Source organism: Lampris incognitus, chromosome 11, assembly GCF_029633865.1.
Source record: "Lampris incognitus isolate fLamInc1 chromosome 11, fLamInc1.hap2, whole genome shotgun sequence".
NCBI classification, from domain to species: Eukaryota; Metazoa; Chordata; class Actinopteri; order Lampriformes; family Lampridae; genus Lampris; species Lampris incognitus.
This window is the reverse complement of record NC_079221.1, coordinates 30,559,548-30,581,571: the sequence shown is the minus strand read 5'-3', so window position 1 is coordinate 30,581,571 and position 22,024 is coordinate 30,559,548. Positions and strand designations below refer to the sequence as shown.

At 44.0% G+C, this 22,024-nt stretch overlaps 1 protein-coding gene across 1 annotated transcript in view; it reads left to right on the top strand.

The window, feature by feature from the left end:
• arsh (arylsulfatase H) overlaps positions 1-22,024 on the top strand; it is a 62,329-nt gene that overhangs the window by 13,353 nt on the left and 26,952 nt on the right. Inside the window, exons 2-5 of the mRNA XM_056289602.1 lie at positions 12,047-12,208; positions 12,550-12,671; positions 14,536-14,658; positions 17,023-17,225. Of these exons, the coding sequence (XP_056145577.1) occupies positions 12,047-12,208; positions 12,550-12,671; positions 14,536-14,658; positions 17,023-17,225 (610 nt within the window). The remainder of the gene's footprint in view (positions 1-12,046; positions 12,209-12,549; positions 12,672-14,535; positions 14,659-17,022; positions 17,226-22,024) is intronic.

The window sequence follows — 22,024 nt, the reverse complement described above, 5'->3', positions numbered from 1 at the left end:
CGCTAAAAGTCACCAGATGATGTCATATGTTCATTTGTATATTGTTGGCATCATCACATCTTCATTTGCATAAAGCTGAGGGGTTGTGTCGGTTGCAGCGAGGGTAGATAGCGAAATCCTTAGCCAAATAATCACAAACTCACTACAGGGACATCGTATATTTGAAGTAAAAAAAAAAATCTACAAAGTTATGGAGAAGATCAAATGAACTATTCAAATATTTACAAGATCAAACTAAGTATTTACTATGTACAAGCTATGAAAGCACTTTACAACTTTGCTGAATTAGATTCTATAAAAAAAAATCCTCAAGAAAACATTTGAATGGTATGAGCACTACTTTCTCACGCTTTGAAAAGTGCCAATCCAGAGAAAGTTTCAGAGCGACAATGTCAGTGCAACCATAGAAACTCACTACAACTGAACTCCACTCCTGCGGTGAGACGCATCCACCTGCCAATGCCTACTGACTGCCTGCACACAGTGCAAGAGGACTGCGATTACTCTGAGATTCTTGCATGGGAATGAATTACAATCTCTAAAGATAGGCAAGTTGGCTGCCATGAGGCTTGCCCCAGTTCCTGCTTTGCTGCTGTTTCTTGCACTTTTGTCTATGGTTTATGTCAAAAAAGCATAACGTCTATGGAAATACAACCATGAGGAGTTGCTGTACATCAGGAGGACAACATTTGGTGGTTTGGGACTCTCTGCCAACATTTCTGCTAACAGAGGATATACTGGTTGTAAACAGCACTGGATCGCCATTCTGTGGAAATACACCTAGCAGAGGGAGATGGAGAACAAGTATAAGTTGCGTGCTGCAATTAGAAAAGCAAAGTCCAGCTATGCAACAAAACTGGAACAACAATTCTCTCCCAGTAACTCCAGATCAATATGGAAAAAATCTTAAGGCAATGACAGATTACAAAAAACACCCCTGCTCCCCTCCAGATAATGGCCATAACCTCCCAAATAAATTAGATGAGTTTTCTGCAAGATTTGAAAAACCAGCTATACCCCCTACTCCCACTCCAATGCCCCACCCTTCTGCATCCAGGAGTATTAGGTGAGAGCGACATTTAAGAAGCTGAACATTAGGAAAGCAGCAGAGCCAGACGGCATCAGTTCTGCTTTGTTGAGCCCCTGTGCAGCACAATTGGCCCCAATATTTTCCACCATATTTAGCACCTCTCTAAGCCAATGTACAGTCCCACAGTGCTTTAAACTCTCTACCATAATTCCTGTGCCAAAGTCCTCAAAGATCACCTGCCTCAATGACTTCAGACCGGATGCCCCAACATCTATGGCCATGAAAGCATTTGAGCATATCATTCTGTCATACTTGAAATCTTGCACCTCCCCAATGATGGACCCATATCAATTTGCCTACCAAGCCAACCGGTCTGTTGAGGATGCAGTTAGCATAGCCCTTAAGCATGCCCTGCAACACCTTTAATCACCAAACACCTAACACGCATCCTGTTCATAGACTTTAGTTCCACCTTCAACTCCATCAACCCTTTCAAACTCTTTACCATACTCTTGGTTATGAGCATTGACCCAGCCATATGCCACTGGATGTGGAGCTTCTTGTGGAACAAGCCACAGAGGGTGAAAGTTAATAATCTAACCTCACACCCTCTTACCCTCAGTAAAGCTGCTCCTCAGGGCTGTGTTCTCTCCCCTGGCACTTCTCACTTTACACTACTCACTTTACAGACAATTCTGTGAAAATAATAAAATACACAGATGAGAGACGACAACTGTAAGCCTCATCGCCAAGAATGATGAAACACAGTACCGCACTGAAGTAGACCAAGCTCTCACTTTGTGTGCAAACAACAACCTTCTGCTTAATACAGCCAAAACCCAAGAACTCATTATGGACTTCCGATGCATGCTGAATCCCAAAACATGCATCCAAATGAACGGAGACCCCATCACCACCACTGACTCTGTTAAATTCCTTGGAACATACATCAGCAATAACGTGAAGTGGAAAATTAGCACTGGACACATCATTGCAAAAGCTCAACAACGACTGGTGATAGAATGTAATGTCTAACATCTCCCCCATTACTCATGGAAATACTACTACCTCATTATGACTGAACTTACCCTAGGCAGCCTTAAACATTTTCCTTTTGTAATGTAACATTATCAGGTAAATTAATGTTCCATTCTCATAAACCTTTTCTATCCAGTATGTTGGTATATAATTACAACTGTATATGGCATTAATGTAAACTGGAACAATATCTTTCCAGAAACTACACTTACAAAAGGGGCTGTACTGTATTACTGTATTCCAAAATGAAGCATATAAAGTAGTTGGGCTAAGTAATAACTTAAGCAATGTTATAATATCAGAAAACATAAGGTTCCTGTAACCAACTTGAATTCTCCATGGTATTTTAATAAGCCTTACCATATAAGTGCAACTGAAAGTGCATCATATATAATACTCAAAACATTCTAACATAGTAACTAAAATTCACATTAATGCCACCTTAACTCCAATTCACAATTGTATTGTACTCTATTTCTTTTCCCTTTAGTTTCACTTTTTCCACATTTCACTTTCACATTTTATTTTCATAGGGTAGTGATCCACTTACACCCTTTATATGCCTTCTTGTTTTAGGCTTAGACCTATGTCATCACATAGTCTTTTGTCTAAGTTGGTAGCTGTCTCTCTCTATGATGAGCAGTTGGTCTTGTTGAAGTCTCTGCTGGGCTGATGTTTTCCTCAGCTATACCAGCCCACAGTAACTCCTCTGGTTTCTCTGGGCAGAGAGAAAGATGTGCTGCATTCCACCTTTTCCCATCGCTCAGGATAAAGGTGTTCAGCCCAGTCTGTTGCTGCACAAACAAGGGGTCAGTGTACTGTCTTTCTCCCTTCCCATGTGGAAAGGCTTGCATACCCGAACTTTATTACCAACTGTGACCTTGGGAGGTTTTGCACCTTTCTTGGCGTCCATGTAATGTTTACTCTTGGCCTGCTGTAGGACAACTCTGGCCCTGACTTGATCGTATTTCCCTCTATCCTTGGGAGGTGATAGGACATTTATCTTTGTCCACATTGGTCTCCCCCTCAGGAGCTGAAATGGGGATTCACTGATTGTTGCATGCGCTGTGGTGTGGTAGCTATGAATTATCTCAGTGACTGTAGGCTTCCATGGTCGTTGAGCTGTCTGTGCTGCTTGAATACAGTCTTTCAGCACTCTTGTTAAACTGTTCAACACATCCATTTGCTTGAGGGTGGTAGGCACTCATTCTGATGTGCTTGATGCCTCTTTTTCTCAGGAACTCCGTGAAGGCAGAAGAAGTGAACTGTGGCTCATTATCTGTATTAATGGCACAGGGGTTTCTTTCACATGCAAAGATAGAAGCCAGGAACGTCATTACTGTGGCTGTCATTGCAGTTGAAGTAAAGGCTACTTCCAGCCATTTGCTGAAATAGTCAATGAGGGTGATGGTAAATCTTCAGTCATAGGCCCCATGTTTAAACAGACCCACAATGTCAACAGCCACATGCTGAGAAGGGCCCCCTGGAAACTCAACAGGCTGCAATGGGACAGGAGGAGTTTTGGCTGTTTTGTCAGATGACTGACAGAATGTGCATGATGACAGAACTGTGTGGACTAAGCCATCCATGTGTGGCCACCAGTAAAGCTCTCTGAGGTGTTGTTTTGTGGGAACTATGCCCTGGTGTCCTTCATGTGCCAGATGTACTATCCTCTCTTGAAGGGACTTGGGAACCACCAGACATGTTCCACGGAAGATCATTGGCAACTCAACAGCAAGTTCATGTCACACTACGAAATATGGCTGTACATCACTTGGAAGAGACTTTTTCAGCTTAGGTCAGCCTGAATTAATGACCTGCCGCAGTTGTGCAAGTTCAGGACAGTCCTCACATTCAGCTTTGAATTCCGCAAGTGGGAGTGCAGTCAGGAGAGGAGATATCTCAGCTATCTGTGAATAAGTCTTGCTCAGAATCCACAGCCATGCTGGAGTTGACCAGGGAAACATGTGAGAGGCAGTCTGCCACAACATTCTGACTACCTGGGTGGTACTGCACATCGTATGGAAAACACATCAGCCTAGCTGATATGTTTACTGGATCAATCATCAACTTCTCGTTCTGTTTTACTTAGCCAATATCGAGTCCATCATAACATCTTCTATTACAGAATGGTACAGCGGCATGGACAGTCAAACACAGAAAAAACTGCAGTGGCTTGTCAACGAGGCACCCAAAAGCATAGGCAGCCCGCCCCCCTCAGGTGAATTGCTGCAAACTCACTGGACTGTAAAGCAAGCAATGAAGATCATCTCCGACCCCTCACATCCTGCTCGTCACCTCTTCCAGCGCCTTCACTCAGGGAGGTGCTACAGGTCACTGTTCACCAAGGCTAAATGCTTCACAAACAGTTTTTTTTCTGCCTAGCTGTCAGGACTCAGAATTCCTCCCTATAGTCCCCTCCTCACACACCATGGGCATGCATACTATCATTTCGCTAATTGTTGTGTGTAATATGTTTGTTTTTGCTATTGCGTAACTTTATTGTTTGTGATAATATGTGGAGTGTCTGCTGTTGTCCATGTATGTATTGTGTTGCAGAGTTTAATGTGTACCGAAAGCAAATTCCACTGGCCTTAGTCATGTGGTGAATAAAACAATCTAATGTAATCGCTCACCTTTTGCCTGATGTCTGAATAAATTGCTAGATTTGTCGCTAGTTGCATTTTAGAAATAAAGTCTCTAAGAGGGTCTGAAAAGTCACCAACTCTAGTGAGAAAGTCACTAAGTTGGTAACACTGCCCTGAAACCACAGAGCTCCCCCCCCCCCCCACACACACACACACATAACAAATCCCAATTAATAGTCCATGGGCCAGACGATATTTCGGTACACTCAAGGTGGCAAAACTTACTTATAATTTTTGAAAGGATCCATGTCTGTAGATGATATTTTGGTATGATAACCATTCCTGAGTGGCAGCTGTATCACAGTTATCAGCTCATGAAGTTAACCACCCGCTAAACTAAATTGCATTTTAGACGCTGGTGCATATCCTGGTTTAGCCTCATGGTCAGGACATTTTTCAATGTTCTATAATATTGTCTTTGGTATCATTTTAAAGGGGACCTTCTTAGCTTTCATTCAAGCCCTGTTGTGGATATTTCTCACAAATATAGAGGTCACTTGAGCTCTTCAACCCGTCAATAACACACATCTTTCTGCAATTTTCGCCTAAACTATATACTTTCTTTTAGCCCTGTGGCATCTAGGAATATCAGGGACACAAAACACAAAAACTGGAATACTCACAGGACTGTAAAGATTCAGAAAATGTATAATATACCCATACTATTTCATTGTGTGAGGTGATTGTGAGCCTTAAATGAGAACTAGACCAAAGCCAGTTAGGTCACAAACTGGTCTCTATACATTTGTTTAAATACACAATCAAAATACATGATAAAAAGGAATACCATAGTGAGGTAATGAACTATTTTAATATTTTAAACAACATTGACATTTACATATACTTAGTCAATGATACATGTAATCCCATATCATTAGTGGGTATATGTAATGGTAATGGGTAGGGTAATGGGTATATGTGAATATGGTTACATTATTGTTATCAAGCTCTGGGTAACCAAGTCCAGAATCAACATCCTGTGCATCAATAGACTACTACCACAGTGATACCATCAGAATCATCACACTGTCATTCATCAAACTGCTCGTTTCTCTCATCATCTGACTCCCCAAGTTCAAAGTCCAGTTCTGGACCATCCTGCTGTTTTTGGTTACTGCAGGTCTGTAACCTGCACATGTCTGTGCATGGAAGTCCATTTGACAGGCACATGCAGCTTGGCATTTTGCATGAATGCACACACTTGCATGTTAGCATTTCCAAGACCACATCTGGTGCAGGTGGGGAGCGCATCCAGTAAATGGCCAGCTTGCCTTCATCGTCTGTCCATCCATACTCAGTAGGGCTTGGCACCACAGGGTTAGCCTGCAGACAGCACTTCCATATTGCTGCCTGATAGTTGGCTCGTTGAACATGCATAAAGAGACAGTCTCTACATGGTGGCAGCTGGCTGGACTCAACCTCTCCCGTTTTGGTGCAGAAGAGCTGGTAACGCAGTTTGTTCACCTCAGCAGTGCTGCTATTAGCAACATACATCCGACAGGTGAACTGCTCAATTTTCTGGAACAGCTCATCACTCACATTCCATGTCTGTCCCAGTTGACTAAAAGTCTCTTGGCAGGAAGTGTGCTTTCTCACTATCTTCAGGGCATTCAGCTTCCCTCGACCAGCGAATGCACTGACAGTGTCGCAGCCTGTGAAGGCATGTAAGCCAATTAGGCTGTCACAGATGCTGTCTCCAAGTGAACTTGCCAGTTTGGTGATGTCAACAAACCGTGTGCGGTTCTGAGTCCCACACTTCTGGTAGATGGGACAGGTGATGTCCTTCTGGAAGCCAAGACAAAGCACCATGACATCAGTGTCCTCAGCTGTGATGATAACTGACTTTGAGCCCGCATTTGCTGCATGCAATGCATGCAGGAGCAGACGGGTGTCAGCTTCTTCATGTGTGGAGTGCAGTTCTGCTGCTTCCTCACACCCATCTTCTGTCAACTTGTAGCAGGTTTCCTCACAGGTCATGTACAACAGCTTGCCATGCAGCATAGCTCTGTATCGTGGGAGTTTCCACTCTTCCACCAGAAACTTGATGAGACTGGTCTTGTTGGAGGAACTGCACAGAAATTTTCTCCACTGCTGGACGTGGTGTCCCCCTGCAAGATTCTTGTACTGGAGAGTGATGTCTCCACCCCGGTTCAGTCGTTCAGCATCTTTGATCGAAGTCTGGTGATAGACATCAAAAATAACATCAATCCTCCCACTCTGTGCTCCCTCATGGAGGACCTGGGTCAAGGCTGACTCTGCCACCTGTGCAAAGGTTTTGTTGTTGCCATTCATTTTTTGGACCAGGCTCATCCCATCAATGATGGAAGTAGATGGGATTGGGATGTCTTCTGCAGGAGATACATTCTTTTCAAGCTCTCTGGCAAGTGCAGCCTTGTTTGTTTTTCGTAAGGACCCATCAGCATTTGCCAGTGCCCATGGTAGTGGGCCCAATGGGTAGGCAAGGACATCCTTCAGATTCACCTTCCTGCTTTCAGCCACCAGGATCATGTGACTGAAAAGGTTTCTATCTGCCTTCAGAACCACATCCTGTGCTTTCTTTCCATGAGCTTTTTTTGTGCTGACATTGGAGAATGTTTTCAGACTTTGCTTGGTCATCTTGTTGTGGAATTTCACAGGTGGTGGGTCTGCATCTAACCTTGTTTGCTGGAATGCTTGGTAGGCCTCTTCTCCTTTCTCAAGAGCGCTCAAGAGATCTGTGGTCACATCAGGTGGAGCCATGTTGCCAGTGGAGAGGCTAACCAAATCAATCTCATCAGGGGACATAGGATTGAGCCAGTTATTCTCCATAAGGTCCATGAGAGACTGGACATCTGCTTCATCTCTCTTGATCCTTGGACTCTGTAGATCTGGATGAGACCATTTGCACCTGCCTTGACCTGTCAGGTCTCTCAGCTGTCTGAGGTACATGCTTCTATACTCAGCTGTGAGATAATATTTGGTCACAGCTCCTGGCTTCAAGCTGAATCCCTTTGTCCCTCCAGCTGTTTGGGTGTCTTTGTTCACCGTTTCTTCTATAGCTTGGTCAACAGGGATTCGGCCAAAGGGATTGGTGGAGCCCAGTTGGACTGAGAAGCCTCCTTCCATGAATTCTGTGTACACATCTGGGTGTGTGATGGGCAGCTCAGACATCTGGGCGTAGTAGTAGGGGAGGTAGCGTGCATAATTCATCCTGTCATAAGCAAAGCACCATGGGATCATTGCTCGAATGCTAGCCAAGTGTAGCATCCAGTTTCCCTCTCTGGATGCTCGGATGAGCCCCAACAAGATTTCAACCATGTCCAAATAGGACATCCAGAAGTTCGAGAGGCTGCCGTTTCCACCTCTAAGGAACTCACGGTAGACTTCAAATAGATCCATGATGCGTGTACAAGAGCTGTTCTCGAGGACCTCCTTCAAAGCATGTTGTGAGACTTCTTTCCCAAGGCTGTCAATGGTCTTCAGTGTCTCATTCAGGTGAACCATGTCATTCCTGTGAGTTTCTTCCAACCAGGACAGGAAACCATTCAAGGTCGGTCGCATGAGAGCCTCATACAGGAGCTTGTGTAGTCGCACTGCCCTGTTGTACTTGCGGCCATCCATAATACCAGCAATTGAGCCTTCTGCAATCATGCCAGACTCAATGCAGAGGTCTTTGAGTCCAGCATCTTGGAAATGCTTTCCTATTATTGCCAGCAGTGTGCAGATGGTGTGGAATACCCCAAGCCTAACGATGATATCATGGAACTTGTCATGGTGTTTCCATGTGATCTCGACAGCCTTCGCATACAGGGCTTGGTCAAAGACACAGACAATCTTCCTCAGGCCTAGGCGCTGCATGATGCTCAGTGACTGGTTAAGCACCTCGTTGACAGTAGACATTTGTGTCGCTGGAGCATTGATGGTAGGCAGATAGCCTATATTGTCGGGGATGACCGTCATCTCTCCTCGAGTCAGGATGTTGAAGCCTGTCCAGCTGCTGACTGACTGTTCTTCTTGTTGTGACATGCGTGCTAGGACCCAAAGAAGGTTTTTCTCTCTGGCAAGCTTAGTATTGGCTGCAGTATCGGCATCTGACTTTTTGCTTTGTGGTGGCCCTACCCGTTGTCCAGCATTGTAAGTTGGTAACATTGGTGGGGGTCCATCAATGCTTCTCTTCTTTGTTTTGGGAACAGTGGGCATGGGTTGGACAGGAAGTGGGTTGACTGGCTTTGCTTGCACAGCAATCCCATTGACTCTGTGAGATGTTCCCTCACCACTGACAGTTTCTTCAAGACGGTCGATATTGTCCCAGGCTAAAGTTGTGAATATGCCAGGATGGATGTTAGCTGGAAGGGCAATGCCACTCCCTGATGATGAGAGTTTCTGGAGACACAGGGCAGTGTTGATCTCTTCCATCTGTGAATAGGACACACTGTGACCAAGTCGGTTGAGGATGTTTATCAACTCTACATTTCCTGTCAACGATTTGACACTGAGTGGCAGAACAATGTGCTTGGAAGGCTTGGTATTTCCACATGTCACTGCATATACTATGTCATGGCCAAATGACTGCAGAAAGCACTGCACTCTCTGGGATGCATGATCAGGATCATTTGAGCCTGTGAGTAGAGAGTACAGGAAGATAATGAGCGACTCTGGAATGGTAGGACATTCTGCTTCTGGTTTGACTTCAGGCGGCCAGGTTTGAGGAACATCTTGACTTTTAATGTCTGCTCTCAATTTGATGGCTGCTTTGGCTATAACATCTTGTGCACTGACACTTTTCAGGGTCTGCAGCTCCCTTTTGAGAGACTGATTTTCTTTGGCAAGTTCCCTCATGGACAAGTTATCGGGATAGAGGAGGAATTTTCCTTTCTCATCAGGGAATATCTGCAAGGCTCCAGCAAACTCACTCTCCAGGTTTCGCCTTATGTGCTTCTTGGTTGATTCCTTGACTTGGGCAATGCCTTGGGAGTTCATTGAAGCTACCAGTCTAGAAGAGAGATCAGTCATTGTCATCACTTGAGGATTGCCAAAAAGCTCCATCCTGATGAAGGGGAACAGCTCATTGTATGCCTTATTCACAGCAGCTTCATACTGGGCTGCAGCATCATCATCTTCATTGCTGGCAACCTCTCCTTTGGAAACCTCTTCTTTGGTGTAAAGTCTATAGCATGACCTGTGGTAGTGCCCTTCAGCTGCTACAAGGTCTCTACTCACAATGGCAAGGATTCTGCTGTCCCTTTTCTTTGTGGCTGCACTCCTGATCTTTGCATCAGCTCGCAGTTCTCGACACTGCACCAGTACTTCTCTCGTATTCTGTCTCTTGGAATATTTGCTGTTTTTCTGACAAAATATGCACTCTGCATCATAAGTCCTAGATGTACTTGGAGCATGTCGAGCTACTCTCTTAGATTGTTTCTCTTCAGCAGAGACACAACTTTTCTTTTCTTTTGCAAGGAGGCCATCAAGAATTTGCTTCGTAGTGAAGATACTGCGACACTTTCTGTGGTAGTAGATTGCTGGAATCTGTCCCTCAGGAATGTCTTTTGCCAGTTTCAAAACTGGTGCATGATTTCGTATCTGAGCTGCCCTGAGCAGAGCTCTCCATGAGTCGACACTTTGTAGTGAAACCAGCTTATCTGTATCATCAGAACAGTGGATAATGCACTCCACCCGTGGGCGCTTTGGTATTGGGTAAAAACTTGCTTGTTCACCAGTGGCCATATTCTGTCAGTTTTCACCTGCCACATACAAACAAATACATGTAACTTAGGTGTATGAACACTACTAAAATAAAGTTTACTTTGGTTCACCAGCGTCATATTACCATTATTTATCTTACATAGCCACAAATAGATACATTACCTAGTTGCTATGCAACAGCTGTATTTTGTCCACATGAGGCCACTAAAATCAACACAAGATGAAAGTTCCTCGTAGCCACTTTAACTAATCATATTAACATATACATTAAAAGAACATGCTAACATTATGGGAAATTAGCTTACAATCTTCTCCAGAGTGAGACAAGAAGATAGATACCAGTTTCCTCTATATGTGTTTAGTAGAAAGCTATCTGGCTGCACGTTAGCCTAGCTTAGCACAATGAATGGAAGTACACAGTACTGGTTATCCTTGGTTGTTGGCCAACTAAGAACTGTCCCAGAGTTTAAGCTAGGCTAATCAGTACCAGGGGTGTTGAAATGCTATATTTGTAAAAATCTGGGCAAATACACGATCGTGAGAGGCACAGAAACAGGTTTCCTGAAAGAAAAATGAAATAGCTGCTCATTTGGAAAGGTTATCATGTATTATTTTACTTCTGTAGTGTACCAAATAAAATGGCACCAGTGAAGTTGTGTCACCTTGGGTGATATCGATATCTGGTCTGACCCATGGACTAACTGGCTTTGGTCTAGTTAGTTTCTTAGTAATAATGCCCTTCTAATTTAAGGTTCACAATCACCTCACACAATGAAATAGTATGGGTATATTATACATTTCCTGAATCTTTACAGTCCTGTGAGTATTCCAGTTTTTGTGTTTTGTGTCCCTGATATTCCTAGATGCCACAGGGCTAAAAGAAAGTATATAGTTTAGGCGAACATTGCAGAAAGATGTGTGTTATTGACGGGTTGAAGAGCTCAAGTGACCTCTATATTTGTGAGAAATATCCACAACAGGGCTTGAATGAAAGCTAAGAAGGTCCCCTTTAAAATGATACCAAAGACAATATTATAGAACATTGAAAAATGTCCTGACCATGAGGCTAAACCAGGATATGCACCAGCGTCTAAAATGCAATTTACTTTAGGGGGTGGTTAACTTCATGAGCTGAAAACTGTGATACAGCTGCCACTCAGGAATGGTTATCATACCAAAATATCATCTACAGACATGGATCCTTTCAAAAATTATAAGTAAGTTTTGCCACCTTGAGTGTACCGAAATAGGAAATTTTGGGCTCTGGCCCATGGACTATAACTCCTGCTGATATTGGCTATTGCCTAATTATGTAACTGTAAATTACAATCTTTTACACTGTCGTTGATTATTAATTAGCTTGTTAGGTGCATTGTTGTGTGCATTTGTTCATTTAACCTAGTCCTCAGTGGCACTGTTATTGCTGGAGCTATATTCTGCACTCTCACTTTGTAATAACAAATTACTGGTATTGTCCATCGTGAGTGAAAATGATTAGTATTCCTATAAGTCTATAAGCTGACAGGAAAAATCACCCAGCACAAAATTAATGCATACCAGTCTTTGATTTGCATGTATTTGGGAAAAACAATTCTAATAAATGATTTCATCATTTTAATTAAAGTTACCAATTTTAAATTGCCAGCTTTAGGCCCATCCTGCTCGTCATTCCCCTCCTAGCCATACTCTTGGCAACAGGAAATTATGTCACAGGAGCTGAGGTCGACAGGAGGCCCAATTTCATTCTGATGATGGCAGATGATCTAGGCATCGGCGACGTGGGTTGCTACGGTAATGACACTATAAGGTAAAAGCCAAGAGCAAAATATGTGTCTAACACATAGTTTCCAAATCATTCTTTCTTTCTTTCTTCACCCCCCCCCCAAGCTGGTATTTTCGAATGTCTTTACACAAAAACTGTATAACTTCCTCTCAGTGCTGTATGTTGTCATATCTCTCACCCTGCTTCTGTCTACTTATCTATCTTGCTATACCTCTCTCTGTCTCTCTCTCATCTTTCCTCTCACTCACACCAGAATATTGCATATAGATTTGACATCTAATGCTAATAAACAATGTCTCAGTCTCTCTTTCTTTTGTCTTTCTTCTCTCTCTCTCTCTCTCTGTCTATTCAATCTATCTATGAAGGACTCCTAACATAGACAGACTAGCTTCAGAAGGGGTGAAGCTGAGTCAGCATATTACAGCTGCTCCTCTCTGTACTCCCAGCAGGGCCGCTTTCATGACTGGGCGCTATGCACTGCGTTCAGGTAGTGTATAAACACTTGCATACACAGTTGTAGACACAAACACAGGGTGTCCTGGTAGCTGAACCATATAGCACTCATACCATTTGGCTTCAAACTGTATCTGTAACATCCTGTATTTGAATCAACCCCCTTCCTCTTCATGTGTCCTAAAATAAAAGCAGAAATGCCAAGAGAAAATAATCTTTAAAATCTCTCTATCAAAAGTAGACTTACAGTTTGCACTCACAAAGAGTGCATATCCATATACACTCACTGGCCACTTTATTAGGTACACCTTGCTAGTACCAGGTTGGACCCCCTTTTGCCTTCAGAACTGCCTTAATCCTTCGTGGCATAGATTCAACAAGGTACTGGAAACATTCCTCAGAGAGTTTGGTCCATATTGACATGATAGCATCACGCAGTTGCTGCAGATTTGTCGGCTGCACATCCATGATGCGAATCTCCCGGTCCACCACATCCAAAAGGTGCTCTATTGGATTGAGATCTGGTGACTGTGGAGGCCATTTGAGCACAGTGAACTCATTGTCATGTTCAAGAAACCAGTCTGAGATGATTCGAGCTTTATGACATGGCGCGTTATCCTGCTGGAAGTAGCCATCAGAAGATGGGAACACTGTGGTCATAAAGGGATGGACATGGTCAGCAACAATACTCAGGTAGGCTGTGGCGTTGACACGATGCTCAATTGGTACTAAGGGGCCCAAAGTGTGCCAAGAAAATATCTCCCACACCATTAAACCACCACCAGCCTGAAGCGTTGATACAAGGCAGGATGGATCCATGCTTTCATGTTGTTGACGCCAAATTCTGACCCTACCATCCGAATGTCGCAGCAGAAATCGAGACTCATCAGACCAGGCAACGTTTTTCCAATCTTCTATTGTCCAATTTTGGTGAGCCTGTGCGAATTGTAGCCTCAGTTTCCTGTTCTTAGCTGACAGGAGTGGCACCCGGTGTGGTCTTCTGCTGCTGTAGCCCATCTGCCTCAAGGTTCGACGTGTTGTGCGTTCAGAGATGCTCTTCTGCATACCTCGGTTGTAATGAGTGGTTATTTGAGTTACTGTTGCCTTTCTGTCAGCTCGAACCAGTCTGGCCATTCTCCTCTGACCTCTGGCATCAACAAGGCATTTTCGCCCACAGAACTGCCGCTCACTGGATATTTTCTCTTTTTCGGACCATTCTCTGTAAACCCTAGAGATGGTTGTGCGTGAAAATCCCAGTAGATCAGCAGTTTCTGAAATACTCAGACCAGCCCGTCTGGCACCAACAACCATGCCACGTTCAAAGTCACTTAAATCACCTTTCTTCCCCATTCTGATGCTCGGTTTGAACTGCAGCAGATCGTCTTGACCATGTCTACATGCCTAAATGCATTGAGTTGCTGCCATGTGATTGGCTGATTAGAAATTTGCATTAACGAGCAGTTGGACAGGTGTGCCTGATAAAGTGGCCGGTGAGTGTATATAATAGGTTTTTACAATAAGGCTGTTTAGTGATGACCAATGTGTTGCAAATTCTGCTTTGTGAATCTGTTCTATGTGTGTACATCTGTGCAAGAATGCATATACTCCTATCTGTTAGTTTGTGTGCTCATGCTTATGTGTATGTGTGTTAATGCATGTGTGTGTTTGTGTGTATGCAAGTATGGGCTCATAAGTTAATGTTTGTGTGTGTATGTCTGCATCCATGTCTGTGTGTGCGTGTGTGTGTGTGTGTGTGTGTGTGTGTGTGTGTGTGTGTGTGTGTGCGTGTGTGCATGTACAGATGTGAGTGCATGCATACGTATGTTTTTATGTGTGAGGCCATCTGTGCATGCATGCATTTGTGTGTGTATTTGTGTATGTATGTGTGGACATTCAAGGCCTGGGCAGCACAGGCCGGGTGCAGGTTTTGCTTTTCCTGGGAGGTTCAGGGGGGCTGCCGCTGAGTGAGACCACCTTCGCTATGAGGCTACAGCAACAAGGCTACATCACTGGTCTTGTAGGTAAGTAAGTAAGTAAATAAAATTTTATCTATATAGCACTTTTAAAAACACGGTTATAAAGTGCTTTACACTCAATACACAAAATATGAATAAATACATAAAATAAATTGAATTAATATAAAACATGGCGTAGGGAGTAACTGACCAAGCTAAAAATGAACCGAACCAGAAGGCAGGGTGGGGATCTATAAAAAGGCTTGCCTGAAAAGATTGGTTTTTAGAAGTTGCTTAAAACAGTCCAAAGATTCAGCAAATCTAATGGATTGGCGATGATTTGTTTTGCAGTTGGAGTGAGAGGTGGATACAAGACCGAGGTTTGAGGATCAGAGTGGTCGGGAAGTGGAATGAGAAATGAGAAGATCATAAATGTAACTGGGGACAAGATCATGCAGTGCTTTAAATGTAATGAATAAGATCTTATAGATTATTCTGAGTTTTACAGGAAGCCAATGGAGGGATGCAAGAATAGGGGCAATATGGGACCTACAGCTAGTTCTAGCTAGTAGTCTAGCAGCTGCATTCTGAACCAACTGTAGACAATTTAAAGTAGCTTGGTTGAGGCCAGAGTAGAGGAAGTTACATTAATCTAGAAAGGAGAAAATTAAAGTGAATTAATAATTCAATATCCTTAAAAGACAAAATATTTCTGATTTTTGCAATATTTCTTAGCTGAAGAAAACAGGATTGGACAAGCTTAGTAACATGGTGATCAAAAGACATATTCTGGTCAAAGATGATACCAAGATTTTTAGTGGTAGGTTTGATGTTTGAATGAAGTGAACCAGTAAACTGATCAACTGCTGTGGCAAAGTTCTCAGGACCAATTAAGAGAACTTCAGTTTTGTCAGGATTTAGATGAAGGAAATTAAGGGACAGCCAGTCTTTGGTGGCAGCTAAACAATCATGGAGGGAGGACAGTTGATTCAGGTTATTGGGTTTGGCAGGGAAATAGATCTGAGTATCATCGGCATAGCAGTGGTTTGGTATGACTTGAAAGTGACTAAATAAATGACCCAGGGGGTGCATGTATAAAGAGAAGAGGATTGGCTCAAGTACACACCCCTGAGGGACTCCAAACATTAGGGGAGCTGACGAGGATGCAAGATTGTTAATACAAACATTAAAATAGCTATTAGTCAGATAAGAGTGAAACCAATTTAATGCTGTACAAGAAATGTCAACCCAGTTCTCCAACCTATCAAGTAAGATGGCATGATCGATGGTATCAAAGACAGCAGTTAAATCTAGGAGAATAAGAATAGAGTTATTCACTTTCATCAGCATGCATAAGAATGTCATTAGACGTTCTTAGTAATGCAGTCTCAGTATTATGCTTGTGACTAAAGCCAGATTGAAATTTATCGAAAATGTTATGACCCTCAGTCAGCTGCAGGATTTCGTCCGCAACAATTTTTTCAAGGATTTTGGATAAAAAAGAAAGCTTGGAAATTGGTCTATGATTCTCTACCCTTGCTGGATCAAGAGAGGGTTTTTTTTTTTGTTGAGGAGGGGCTGAACTCAGGCGATTTTAAAGTAGTCAGGTACAGACCCAGATGTGAGTGAGCAGTTGATGATAGAGAGCAGGCTGGGACCTAAGCCAGGGAGGATAGATTTTAAAATGTTTATTGGAATTATATCACAGGAGCAAAGTCCTATATTAAAATTGGACGGAAATCGGCGAGGGGGGGGGCGGGGTAAACAGTGGGGGTAAAATTGGACCATTTATCTTGTCAACAAAGAAAGACAAGAAATTTTCGAAGTCATTAGCAGAATAGGCGGAAATGGTAGGAAGAGAGGGATTCACAAACTGATTGATAGTACTAAACAGAAACCTACGGTTATGTTTATTACTTATGTAAGAGAGTTCATTAGGATTTATATTAATTCCCGTAGGGAGATTCTCTTTTCACTCGCTCCTCTCCAGGGAGGTTTAATCACAGGAATTTGCCAGAGCTGTTTGTAGTCCCTAGAGCTGGTAGGGATTCAAGTAGGGTGTGTGCCTGTCTAGAACAGAGCTTGTACTTGTGTTTTTCAGTTTTTTGACCTATAACTGGCTTACAAAAATGAGCTAATATAGATATTGCAGCATGTTGAATTTGACCGATGATCAATGAAAAGAGTGCCTTTTTGGCCCTGTCACTATTCTTTAACCCTCAGACAATCATTAATCCCCTGCTCTATTTCTACCTTTCTTATTTTCCCTTTGTCCTCTCTCTCTCCCCTTCTTCCCATTGTCTCTCTGTCTGTCCCACTCTGCCACTCTCTCTTTCTCTCTCTCTCTCTCTCTCACCCACCGTCTCTCTCTCTCTCCCTCCTTCCCATTATGCGTCTGTATCCCACTCTACTCACTCCCAACCCCCATAGGAAAGTGGCACCTTGGACTGAACTGTGAACACCGAGGGGACCACTGCCATCATCCTAATCAGCATGGCTTCAGTTACTACTACGGCCTACCATTCACCCTGTTTAGTGACTGTGTGCCTGGAAATGAGTCGGTTGTCCTGGCAGACTTGCAGCACATGCTTCAAAGTCTGTCATTGTGGCTAGGACTTGGACTGGTTACATTGGTAGGTGTAATTAATTGGGTGTGTCTAGAGTGCACATGTAGAGACATACACACACACACACACACACACACACACACACACACACACACACACACACACACACACACACACATGCATTCATACGACATGGAAGCTCAAATACAGACTCTTTCTAACTCTGTTTCTCTCGCACACACCACAGTTAGTTTGTTTGTGGGTGTTTTTTATACATCTCCTTTTTTTATGTGTGTGTGTGTGTGTGTGTGTGTAGGTCATTGTTTGTGTGACACATTTTCATGTTAAAATACTCTTGTCCATCTCTGTTTCTATCTTGTACACACATTACTTGTGCTGCCGGAGCCTAAATCAACGGCGGCTTTTATTTTGATGGAAGGAAGTTGAGTTTGGTGGTTGTCGTGCAAAAAATCACGAAGAAGAAGAAAGATAAGGGGAGTTGACGACGGGAGAGACGGAGAGTGTGGCGTGAGCTGCAGATGTGTGCTATCTGAGAGCCAACTAGTCGCAGTTAAACCAAGATTGGAGCAGGGAGAGCTTCATCTTGCTGGCTGTCTACAGGGATGCCACTGCTGGGCTAATTAATTCTTTTTTGTCATTAGAATTCATTGGTGGATAGCGTTACTGTTATAATTCATTGCTAGTTAGCATTCTGGTATTGGGCTAATGTTAAAATGATTCGCTAATCACTCAGATTGCCTTGCTGTGTAGTTTATCTTACGTGTAATTCAGTTAACTTGAGGTTAGCTATGTTCTGTGCAATTAGGGCAATGTGTATGGTTATGTAACCCCTTTTTCACTGGCGGGCAACGCCAAGCACATTTAAACAAGACAAAAGCCTAATGCTACCAGTTACTAAAGTGTTACAATACAAATCAATAGCGCAACCGGATCCTGAGTTCTCAGCGGTGGGATGATGAGCTGGCTGAACCTTCTGTGTACTAGTAGGCTAGTGCCACTTATGACAATATTAGTGATAATTGATAATAGAAATAATTAACCAAGATAAAAATAAATTTAGTAGCGCGGTGCCTCCACTGTGAAAATACTACACTTACCTAAGGCTAGTGAATGGTGTATCTTCCCAGAATTAAACAAACATGTGGTTAATGCAGATCTTATAACCCTGCTGTGTACTGAAGTACTGTACAAGCTTATTACCAGCACTCTAAAAGTAAATGAGCTGCCAATACACCCGAAATATAATTAATAATAATAGGATTTATTTGATAATACTGAGAGAGAGAAAGAGAGAGAGAGAGAGAGACAGCGTGTAGTATTGTTGATTAAATAAATATTAATTTAAATTACACAGGGTGTGACAACCGGTCACAATAAACAGAAAGAAAGCATCAAAAGAACACAAAAATACCCAGCGCTTTCCGTTGGGGCCCGTTGGTGCACATTAAAGCAGTTCTCTGAGCGGAGGGCAAGGCAGCCATCGCTACGATGCCCTGGCGACGAGATAAAAGTGTGTGTGCGTGGTCAGTATAAATGAAATTTTCGGGTTACTCACAACCCATCACTCCCTCGACCGGGAGGCTGTGTGCAGTCCAGAGGATGGAAGGCGTAGTGCTAGCTGTCGGCTCCCCGGTAGCGGCCTCCACCCGCAAGATGGCCACAGGTTGCAATGTTCAGACAACCCTGGCAAAGATAATGGTCCTCCGGTGGGCCAGCGCCGGAGAGCAGATGAAGCGAGTCCTCTTTGGACAGCAGACAGGTCCCAGGAATGGAGCAGAGCGGCTCCCCTAGTTAGATCAACATCCAGCGCAGCCCGATGACTTCTGGGTAGCCTCCACAACTCTAGTCGGCTAACACTAGCACAGGATGCTAAATCCACTTAGCTAGCTAGCGGCGACACTGGCTATAGGGCAGAAACAAAATAATCGGACTAAATCAAGCCCCACCAGCAAGCATACGACCGCGGGCCAATCGCAACACTCCTGTCTTCAAATGCAGGCCTAGTACACGGCTGTGTATAAGGTCTCCGCGAAACGGGTACTCAGACAGAACAGTAGAGAAAAATGGATGTCTCTCCTCAGAGTCTTGCCTCGAATCCCAAACTCCTCCCTTCCCGTGAAGAGATCGACCGTTGCGAACCTCGCGATTTCGCGGGCATAACAACTCCACACCACATCATTGGCTAATAACAAAATTCAAATACAAATACAAAGAACAAATACATTCCATTGGTCCACATGTTTGGAAACCACACGAACATAGGAAATATCCAAGACACAAAGCATGCTGGTAAATGAAGTACCACAACGTATGTACAATAGATTTTAGAGGTCCTTACACTCTCCCCCCACCAAATAAACAGCATGCCCCCATGCTGAGTCACACAGGCATTAAGAGAAGAAAGAACCCAATAAACAAACAAAAAAAACTCACCCACCAACCCCACCAAATAAATAACATGTCCTGCCCATACCAGGTCACATACTTACTAAGGTGAATAAGGAAGAAAAGAAAAGAACATAAAGAAATTACCAAAACAACAGACATAGTCTAGCACTCAGAAACTAGCTATGGGTGCAATGGCAGGAGCGCATGGCATAAGCACAGGTGTGGGTGCGCATGTGTTGCAACAGGAGTTTGGGCTACACCACCAGGCATGAGGCTGCACTGGCGCTATGTGTGATGCTACTACATGGTTCGTACCCTGGACTCCTAACTCTCCATACACTAACCTATCAGTAGGTTTCCTCGTCCGTTGAGACCTTCGTACTGCAGGTAAGGACTCTGAAGAAACTACATCAGAGGCATTTGGAAGGGGAGCATCAGAACTATAGTGCTGGTTAACAGGTTCTTCAACCTCCACTATACCGTGTGAGCTGACAGTAGGTTCCATCTCTGCGGGAACACTAACCCTCTTACTAGGTGAATGCACTGGACTAGAACCTCTACCCGCAATGGAGACACAAGGCACTGCGGAGTCTAACTCCATCACAGGCTGCACATCCTGGATGTTTACACCCAGAGGAGCGTTTTGCACTGCATCCTCAGCATAACAGCCAAACTCAGACTCGGAATCGCTATTTGAGAAACTGAACCGTTCCTGAGTTACAGCAGTCGGAACTTCAGGTTCAATGACTCTACGCTTATCCTTAGCTCTTCTTCGCCTGACAGCTCTAGCGCTGGGAGCAGGAGTGGTGTCAGCCACAGGACCCAATCTTACCTCCTGTCCCAAAGGCAAGATGTGGTTACGGTGCATCACTTTGACTGGCCCATCATCCACAGGTTTTAGGCGGTACACAGGAAGATCTGCCAGCCGCCCATCCACCACATAAGGACAGGAGCTCCACCGGTCTGCAAGCTTGCTTCCCTTTCAAACCTAGATTCCGAATCAAAACCCGATCCCCAGGACTCAGACTATGATAACGAATTTTCTGTTCATAACGCTTCTTGTTGCTCTGGTTCATCCTATCCGCGGAAGCTTGCGCTAGCTGATAAGCAGTTTGCAACTCCTCTTTCATCTTTGCCACATATTTCATATGTGACGCAGACGACGTGTCATCAGATGAAACACCAAAACAAACGTCTATAGGGAGCCAAGCTTCCCGACCAAACATCAAGAAATAGGGTGAGTACCCAGTAGCCTCATTAGGTGTGCAATTATATGCATGCACCAGGTGTGCAATGTGCTGGCTCCATTTAGACTTCTCATGAGACTCCAGAGTACCTAACATATCCAACAGGGTCCTGTTGAATCTCTCAGGTTGAGGATCACCCTGTGGGTGGTAAGGAGACGTCCTAGACTTCTTTACACCCAACATGGACAACATCTCAGTCACTAGCCGACTTTCAAAATCTCTCCCCTTGTCAGAATGTACACGCGTAGGCAAGCCATAATGGATAAAATACCTCTCCCACAGAGTCTTTGCCACCATGACAGCTGTCTGGTCCTTGGTGGGAAAAGCCTGGGCATAGTGTGTGAAGTGGTCAGTGACCACTAGCACATTGCAGACATTCCGAGAGTCAGGCTCAATCGAAAGAAAGTCGACGCAAACTAGATCCATGGGCCCAGAACTCTGGATGTGGGAGAGAGGAGCAGCTCTTTGAGGAAGAGTCTTCCGCTTGATGCAGCGTTCACAGGACTTGCAATACCGTTCAACATCAAGTTTCATGCGAGGCCAATGAAACCTGTCCCTCACCAAGCTGTATGACTTGTCAAACCCCAGGTGACCAATGTCATCATGTAGCATCTTACAGACAAGACTGTGAAAACGCTTTGGCAGGAGCAGCTGCTTAACACGCTGGTCCCCCCTTGTAACTGTCCTTTAAAGCAACCCTCCTTCAATAGAAAACTTGTCCCACTCCCTTTTCAAGAGCCTAAAATCTGGGTGCGTAGTCTGGATACTGCCAGCAGGTTTCTTCAGACTAATGGCATGCCACACCTCTCCTATGAAAGGATCTGTCCTCTGAGCATCCTGAAGCTCAGCAGAACTGAGAGAGGGCATCTGATCAGTCGCTACCACAGCAACATTACAGAACACTTTCGGAATGGCTGACTCATGATTACCAATCTGCTTGACAACACAGGGGAACGAGGAACAACCTGCTCGCTGTAAGGACACCACCTGACAAATGGCTCGGACACCAGGCGCTGGAATTTCTTGCCACTCATCATCAGGGGACAGACTGATGTGAGGGCGTCTCGACAGCGCGTCTGCATCAATGTTTCGCCGCCCCAGCCTATACTTCAAGCTGAAGCTGTAGGTGGACAAGGCTGACAACCAACGGTGACCAGTGGCATCCAGCTTAGCTGACTTAGTTATATAAGTCAGCGGGTTATTGTCAGT